The sequence below is a fragment of the Homarus americanus genome, unplaced genomic scaffold (assembly GCF_018991925.1).
Source record: "Homarus americanus isolate GMGI-L3 unplaced genomic scaffold, GMGI_Hamer_2.0 scaffold32583, whole genome shotgun sequence".
NCBI classification, from domain to species: Eukaryota; Metazoa; Arthropoda; class Malacostraca; order Decapoda; family Nephropidae; genus Homarus; species Homarus americanus.
In genome coordinates, this window is record NW_024713129.1 from 10,069,114 (window position 1) to 10,078,540 (window position 9,427).

At 41.4% G+C, this 9,427-nt stretch overlaps 1 protein-coding gene across 3 annotated transcripts in view; it reads left to right on the top strand.

Annotated features, from left to right (window-relative positions):
* Positions 1–3,842: 3,842 nt before the first annotated feature.
* Positions 3,843–9,427, top strand: part of LOC121866687 (ER degradation-enhancing alpha-mannosidase-like protein 3) — a 44,046-nt gene continuing 38,461 nt past the window's right edge. For 2 of the 3 annotated variants that reach the window (XM_042366402.1, XM_042366407.1), the window contains exon 1: positions 3,844–4,094. In XM_042366402.1, the coding sequence (XP_042222336.1) occupies positions 3,979–4,094 (116 nt within the window). In that variant the 5' untranslated portion in view covers positions 3,844–3,978. Of the gene's footprint in view, positions 4,095–9,427 lie in introns of all 3 variants that reach the window. The other variant, XM_042366414.1, reaches the window with a different exon arrangement.

Below are 9,427 nucleotides of genomic sequence, written 5' to 3' on the forward strand. Positions count from 1 at the left end.
TGTTGCTGATGTTGCACTAACTGTTTAACCTAAGTAAATGGAGCTATTGTATATATTAAGGGAAAGAGATACTTAAAGAGATGAAAATGATAATAGATGAAGCTGGATCCTTGTTGGAGGCCAAACTAGAGCAAGTTGGGAATGATATCCTCACTAAGACTGAAAAAGTAGGTGATAGGATAGAAGGATAGTTACGAAGAGCTATGCTCAGGTTGCAGAAGGGTCACAAACAACAATGGGCCCAATACTTATTACTTTACTTTTACTTTTATTCTCTTTGCCACTGATCGGCTCGTTAGCCACTTGGGTGGTTGGTCACATCTCTGTTATGCACTGTTGGCAAGTACTGGGCATGCACTGGTTCTTGAATGTACCTGAACCTGCTCCAGTGTTGGTCAAGTCTGGTCTTGAAAGAGCTCACACTCAGTGCCATCACAACACTTTCTGGTAGATTGTTCCAAGAGTTCACAACTCTCACTCTGAAAGAGTTTGCCCTCACAGTTTTCTGGACTTGTGGCTTCTTCAGCCATGAGCTGTGACCCTTGTGGGGCGGACATCTGCCAGCTCCAGGTATGCACATTCGACTGAGTAGTGCCCCCTGAGATGTTTATACACTTCGATTAGGTCTCCCCTTGCCTCTCTGTAGTACTGTATAAGCTAGGTAGGTCCAGGTGTTCTAATCCCTCTGGGTAATTGTGGTTCCATAGAGCTGGCACCAGTCTGGTGGCCCTCCTCTGGACATTTTCAATCAATTGACAATCGCTAGCATACCTCGGGGACCAGACGGGGTGACAGTACTGCAGACAAGGAAGCACCTCACTCTTGAAGATTGTGACGTGTGATGGACCATCCAGATATCTAAACGACCTTCTTAAAAGACCTACTAGTTTCGTTGCCCGATTCACCTGCTCTTAAAGGCCCAAGAACTTAAGTTCATTGTCGACATACACACCCAGGTCCTTTTCATATTCGATCTCAATTAATGCAGTCTCTTTGTCCTGTTGGGACATGTGATACGCTTCCTTACTGTTGGTATGACCCAAGTGCATCCTTTTGCACTTCTTGACATTGAAACTTAACGACCATTTCTTCGACCATTCTTGAACCTCATAGAGATCTTAGCTGTTCATAGTCTGCTGGGTTCTTAATTTCCCTAAATAAATTGGCATCATCTGCAAACATTTGTATGGAGGAGTGTATAGCTTCTGGCATATCATTTATGAGCAAACAAACAACAACGGGCTCAATACACTGCCCTGTGGTAACCCGCTTGTCACTGGTACACATGACGATTTTGAGCCATTAATCACCACACACTGCCTGCAGTCATGCTGAAAGTCTCCGATCCATGCAAGATCATATCCCAAAATCCTGTATCCTTCTTATTGTCATGCAGTCTGGTCTCCAAGATATTGTGGTGGCTAACTCTCCCTCCTACAACTGCTCCGCCATCCTCACCTCAGCCAATCAGCGGCGCCTCTCTTACCACAGACATCCGTCCCTGAGTCGTTCGCCGATTGGCCAGCTGCCGTCCTCGCCTCAACCAATCAGCGGCGCCTTTCATATCTCACCTCTGTTCCTGAGTAGGCAGGTTTGTATAAATACCCAACTGCCTCACTGCTGCATATCACCAACCTCATCTCTGGCAGGAAATTTCTCTTTGACACAGGGGCATCAGTCAGCATCATCCTTACCTCACCACGAGACACAGTGAAGCAACCCTCATATGACCTGTTTGCCGCCAATGGTACCCCTATTGCCTCCTATGGTGCACATATCTTCGCCTTAGATTTTGGTCTCCCCAAGACTCTTTGCTGGTCTTTCGTGGTGGCAGATGTGTCTCAACCCATCCTTGGCTTCGACTTCCTCACCTTCCACAATCTCGTCATCGACCCAAGCAACCTTTGCCTCATCCACGATCCTACATCATACACGATCCAGGGTATACGTGCTGTGGTCACCGACACCATCACCTGCCTCTCACCGTCAAACCAGTTCTCCTACCTGCTCGAGGATTTCAATGAACTTTTTTCAACCCCAGTCTCTCCACCATCACCTACGTCGGGAATCTTCCACCACACCGAGACTGCAGGGCCTCCGGTCTTCTCACGCCCTCACCGCCATCGCCCTGAGCTCCTGAACCCAGCCAAGGTGGAATTCAACAGACTCCTACAAGACGGCATCATTCGACATTCAAAGAGAACCTGGGCATCTCCTCTTCACATGGTTCCAAAGCCATCATCCAATGACTGTAGGATATGCGGTGACTACAGAGCCCTTAACCTTGTCACCAAACCTGACAGGTACCCTATTCCGCATGTCCAGGACTTCCACCACAAACTCCACGTCATGACCATCTTCTCGAAGATCGACTTGGAATGTGCCTTCCACCAGATTCTATTGGCACCTGCAGATACCCAGAAGACTGCCATCACCACTCCATTCGGTCTCTTCGAGTATGCCTACATGAGTTTTGAATTACGCAATGCAGCTCAGACCTTCCAGAGGTACGTGGACCACATTCTTCACGACCTAGACTTTGTCACTGTCTATATAGACGACGTTCTCGGCGCCTTCTCCGACGCCTGCATACAACAAGCTTCCTGCAGCACCCAGAGGGGAAGGGTAGTATTGTAGTGGCCAACTCTCTCTACAACTACTCCACCGTCCTCGCCTCAGCCAATCAGCGGCGCCTCTCTTACCAACAGCCATCCATCCCTGAGTCGCTTGCCGATTGGCCAGCTGCCGTCCTCGCCTCAACCAATCAGCAGCGCCTTTCATATCTCACCTCTGTTCCTGAGTAGCCAGATTTGTATAAATACCCCCCCCCTGCCTCACAGGGAAGGTCATTCAACTCCACTCTCTCCAGCCAACAAGACCTCCTCTCCAGAAGCTCCTCAACCACACAGCAACTCCCCAGCATCCTACTGCATTGTTCTTGTTTATACAATATACGTGGAGTTACGCTATTCTGAGTTTCCTTTCTCACCTCCATCCTGAGTGCGAGATCGCCCTTAAGTTACGGTGTATGTGGTCCTGTAGTGGATCCTCTCCCCTACAACTTCCAACTGAGCTTCGGCCGCGCGCCTACCAGCCAATCAGCGTACAGCCAGCTACGCCGAGAGACTAGGTCTATGCAGTGGACGTAGGGGTACGATCGCCGACCTAGTCTCGATCAGAGCGTTTCACACCTTACGCTTTAGCCGCTGTGATTGGCCCTCTCGCTACGCTCACCCCAAATCCTGATCCTCGTAAATTGTATAAATATGGCTATGCCTGACTAGGGAGACCATTCTACACTCGGCTACCGGCCCAGCAACTTCTCTCACAGCTCCTCACCACCCAGCTTCCTCAGAAACCTCCTCGCCCTACAGGACCTCTGAGCAAGCTTCTCCTCACCTAGTCACTCCTAAGCACTGCACTGTACAACAATATATATACAGAAAGTGCATTGTGAGTTTCCTTCCTCCATCCCATCCTGAGTGTGAACACAAACACATAATATACCCCACAGTCCTAAAGAAAAAGTTGACACATGAAAGAAAGAAAATCGACTAACTGCACCGCATACACATGCTACAATATATATATATATATATATATATATATATATATATATATATATATATATATATATATATATATATATATATATATATATATATATATATATATATATATTCAGTATATGGTTTTCCTGCCTATTGCTTTTAGTTATTTTACAAGTTCAACAATAAAATAAGTAATTGTTTTATCTGTCACCTGTTTTTATTGTGTGTGCAGGTATATATTATACTTGTGTCAGGGCAGCACTTGGATGTGTCGTAACCTTGCTCCGGTAGCCATCTTGAGTCAGCTGTTGGCAACAAATATGGCTGTCGGGTTGTGACGTACAGGGTACTATGCTGTAAAACATCACCACTGCGCTCCTCTGACAATGCTATTGTTAATGAGAGGGACATAATCTAAATCTTGAATATGTGTTCAATGTATTATAGGCGTTTCTGGTTCATTGTGAGCGCATCATGGCTCGTTTTAAGTGTTTCTGGAACGGGCTCGCCATCCATGACTGAAGAAGAAAGACAGAATCTTAAGTAAGTGTACAGGACTATTGGTGTGTTGTGATAGAAATGAAGTAATTCCCACATTATCAGTGTTGCTAACAGTGAATAGTTGTATGACTACTCTTACATTACACTATATTGAAAGGTCAAGTGAAACTTCAAATTCATGGAGCTGAGAAAGCCAAGTAGAATTTTGTGAAACCATTTTTAATGAAATTATTTGATTTGGAACAGGTGTATAATATATGTCTTGTAGTTTATTTGGTAAAGGTTGTTTATTTCCATAGACGAGATGTGTATAAAGGGGATGTTCGATTTCTTTAATTTTTTCTATAGATGTTCTTATTATAGTAAATATTTTAGGTAAATGTTTACATTAGGACATGACCAATATGTTTTTCAAGTGTATTTTGGTGTGTTTCAAGCGAATCTGACCTTCATTTTTATCGGAAATTAATTTTTTTGCCCAACCCCGACCCCCCAACAATAATGGGGGGAGAGCCTGGGAAATCGGGGTTTTGGGAGGAGAACACGAAAACGAGTCTTCTAACCTAACCTATCCCCTAGCCGGGGGCTCTGCCCCTGAACCCCAGGTAGGCCTAGCTTAAACTACCCTTACCTAGCCTATTCATTTCCAACTAGTTTTAATGGAGTTCAAAAGACTCAGAATAAGGAGATGTAAATGTTTCAGTAGTTTAAAACTTTGGGGTGTGCCATGTCTGAAAGTACAATACCTTAGTTAGAAGTGGAAGGACCAGGGATAGGTTCAGGGTCATCGACCTCCTCCTCCTCCTCGGAATTTACAGTGCGGGCACTCAACAGACATAGGGAGAACACCGTGATTACGGAGGAATTGGATAGCATGATCGTCTTTCTCGTAAAACTCGGCAATAAACTTAAAATAGTCGTAGGAGCATGATTCGCAACCAACCTCCACCACGGTCATTGTCAGACTGGTGACTGAAATTCAAATCCGTACCCGTCGCGTGATGAGATTAATACATCAATGGTCATGACTGGATGACGTCAGTCAATATTGCACATGCATGTTGCATAATTAACTCGGTTTCTCACAGATAACATCTCTTCGCAGAGACGAAGACTGAAAAGTACGTAAAATCAATTAAATTAAATTCTCGAGATTTTTCCATTTCTGACTTGTATAAATGGGGTTCAAAATGCTCAGAATAGGGAGATCTAAATGTTTCAGTAGTTTATAGCTTTGGGGCATGCTATGTCCTAAAGTAAAATAATACCATATTTTAAAACAGGCGGCATTTACCAGCTCCTAATAGAACCTGACCTAACCAACCAAAGAAACCTACCTAACCCTGCCTAATTTCCTAGCCGAGGGGTGGACCCCTGCCATATTAAATAATAAGTATTTATTTTGATATCTGGTACCAATGAAAGTAACTTTGTTGAAGCATGATGGTGTAATTTTTTGTTGTTTTGTTTTGTTTTTTGGGTGTGAAAGTATGCCTAGACCAAGCGGGTCGGTTTTTGCATATAAACAAACGAAGAGTAACGACAACGCGCTAACAATGGCAGATTTTTTTGCTAAATATTTAAGGTGAATAATTAATTTCTTCACGTACAAAGCACACAGAGACGTCGTTTTGTGTCATGATCAATTTTTCACCGTGTTTTACCCAGCAATTACCCTTATCCTTCCCACTACAGGTGATTTATGACTGTAGATAGAGAAAAAATATTTATAATTAAAATAAAAAGTTGTATTATTTTTATTACTTACTAACACAAATAACATCTGTGGAAAAAATAAAAAAAAATCGAACAACTCCTAGGTGCTGTACCTAGAAAAAAAAAGGTAATTTTTTTCAGGAAAGTTGTCATAGAAGTTTCCAATTGGTTAGGTATGTACAGTCTATAGATTTTGCAGGTAAACAGTTTAACATATGTATAGACAACACAGGTATACAGTGTACATAGACTGTGGTACAGGATAGAGTGGTTTCCAATGTACCCTAGACAGTGCAGGTATTCAACAATAGTAAACAGTAAGGTATCCCTACCAAGGATTGCTGACAAAGCCATTTATATGTTAATGTGGTAAAGGTGGCGGAGACTGTTATTACCAGGAATAACTTATGGAATTGAACCAAAATTTCTAGAAATACAGTTCTATATTTGCATGATACTCAACATGAAATTGGAGGCAAGAATTCATAGAACCTGACCTAACCTTTCCTTACCTAACCTACCAAATCTCACCTATGCATTGTCATTTCGATTTTCTTTCTGTCATCCAAACAACATCTCTAGGAAAAATGAATGAACTCAATCCAATATAAATTGTAATAAATATTAGTGATGAGATCATCATTGGTTTCTTGATGTGTTAACAACGACCGTGGATGCTCCCACATAGCAGACAATGTGAACCAGAATATGGTCGCCACGGGAGATCTGACGGTGCTATCATTATGGTAAATAATTTATTTCTTCGGCAACAAAGCATGTAGAGATGTGAAATTAATATCATATGATCAGTGTTCGCAATGTTTTTACCTCGTTACTTCCCTTTTCTTTTATGCCCTGCCCACTAACAAGTAATTTGATGATGAAAGGATAGGCTAAAATGAAAAAAATACTATTTAGTTGTTGCTTCAATTTTATTACTTGGTATCATCCAAACAATATCTGAAAATATGGTGCAATTTCATAAAGTCCTTTGGTGCTGACAGTCTCCTCCACCTTTACTGTTAATGTTTGTCAAAGGTAACCATTTGTAACTGAAGATCATGTGGTCATGGAGGTGGGGCAAGGGGGCAGATTCCCAGATCATACTGTGTCAAGGGAAAGCACTATTTGGTTGGGTTGGGATTAACACAATCATTTTTCTGAGGTCAGACATCCAGGTATGGTATGCGAGGTCTGGTTAAATTAAGTCAGTCAGTTACCTTAGGTAACTGAAGTCTCCTGACCCAAGGCTTGGCTGTTTGACAACACCAGTAAAATTAGATCAGGTCCTGTAGAGCAGACCATTCACCTAGCTGTTGTACTTTAGTTTTGTACAAGACACCATCATGACACAGACTAACTTCTATTTTAGATTCAGTTATATACTCCATTGGAATAAATTAAGTTACAAGGTTGGAAAGGTTTGGTATTTGTTTAAAAGATATTGTTGTGTTATTGGAAAAAAATATTAAGCCGACCAAAATCGACTGTGGGAGCTAGCCTAACCCTTTACCGAGTGTAGGACACACTCCCTCTAGGGCGGTTTCCCAAGAATTTTCCTGAGACCTCTTCTAGAACTGTTGCCTATCCATGTGACTCCATCTAGTGCTGTTGCCTATCCAGTGCGACCCCATCTAATGCTGTCACCTATCCAGTGCGACCCCCAAGTCTTTACATATATACTGTAAAAGTAAAACCCCCATAATTCAAAGTAATAGGGGCTCTAGCCCTTATGAATAATAAGATTTTATGAAATATGGGGGATACCACCTGAGTACATCACTCATGTTCACACAGCCATATTAGGCCTCCATGACCAGCCAACCATCTTTAGTTTATGTGACTCTTAGGCTCAACTCATGTTTCCTCCTCTTTTTTTTTAATAAAAGCTTGTTGTTAAATGACCCACTCTCCAATATAACCATATGTAATCATCGTCATTTCTGTTCATTTTGTATTTTCAGCCATTTGCTGCTATTTTCTTTCATTAAACTGTTAATCATTGCACACACACACACACACACACACACACACACACACACACACACACACCGAGTTGAGTTCAATATCCCCTGTACAGTAACTCTTTACAAAATTGTGAAAGACAGACTACTATGATGCAATGGATGAAGGATTTTGACAACCCTACTGAAACAACAGGAGTCGCAGTGTTCATTCTGAAATTCATCATCCACCCCATTAAAGATAGTTTTTTGAGCAATTTTATGTTACAGTACAGTACTGTAATATTTTTTTATATCCAGGGATTAGCCCTCCCGGGCACAGGTCACAGATCCACATCAGAGCCTGGGGGCGAAAATATGATAATAATAACCAATAATACAGTATGCCTGGATAATTCGTGGTCCTTTACTATTCGTGGATGACACCCTGGATGTACTCAAGAATGTCTGCTGGTAGATTTAAAGTTGCCGGCATTTTTGCTGCTGGGACAGGGAGACATTCGTTCTAGAGACAGTAATTTCCTTTACCTGTATTGTGTATATATATATGTGTGTGTATGTAGACACTACACACAAAATGCATACAAATAAATAATAATGGGCAATTCCTATTACAAATAATCAGAAACAAATGTATATTAAAAATGTCGAGTCTACACCCTCCCCCCCCCCCTGGTAAGCCAATGTTCTTCGTGGATTTGGCGATTCGCAGCCATTTTGAGAATCTAGCCCCGCGAATTTGAAAAGCATGCTGTAATAATAAAAAATAATACAGTTGTACCCCACTTAACGCGGTCAATAGAACCCAGAGGGTCCCGTGTTAAGTGAAATCCGCGTTAAGTGAACAACAGAACATATGGGATTAATTCCAATAGAAACCGGCCCGACCCCCAAACTCCACTTTTTGAAGACACATAACTATGTTCTAGTAAAAATAACATCTTAATTTTATGATGGTACATGCACACAATTAATACTTAAGAGAAATAGAGAAATACAGTCGCCAAGTTAATGTCCATTCAAATAATGGACTCAACTCCCTCCCCCTCTCACACTACACTGCCGGCTCTTCCCTCTCTGAGAAATTTTTGGGGAAAAACCACTAAATTTTAATAAATAATACCTCAAACTAAAGTTAGGATAATACAATTGACATTGCTGGATTCCTTGTAAGACCAGGAATATTTTGAATATAAATGTCATATATTTTGCACAAAAGATAACATAGTTACCCAGACAAAAAATTTTTTCTAAAATTTGTATGTCTAATGCAAAATATATGATGTTTATATTCAAAATGATCACCAAATTATAAGAATTCCAGCAATGTAAATTATATTCTGACCGGGTAATTTGTATGAATTTTATGAGCTAAAACAAATATCTTCAGTTAATAAAAAAAAAATAATCTTCAGGACACTATCTGTCAATCAAAGTACCCCACCTTGCCTCCCCCCTCTTCCAACCGCGCGGTCAGTCCCAACCCTCCCCCCCACCCCCCACCAATCGTCCCTTCAAGAGATGTGGGGTGAAAAAAATAAATTTTAACATTTTGTATTAAATAATACCTCAGATTAAAGTTAGGATAATACAATTGACATTGCTGGATTCCTTGTAAGACCAGGAATATTTTGAATATAAACGTCATATATTTTGCACAAAAGATAACATTCTTACTCAGATTAAACATTTTAT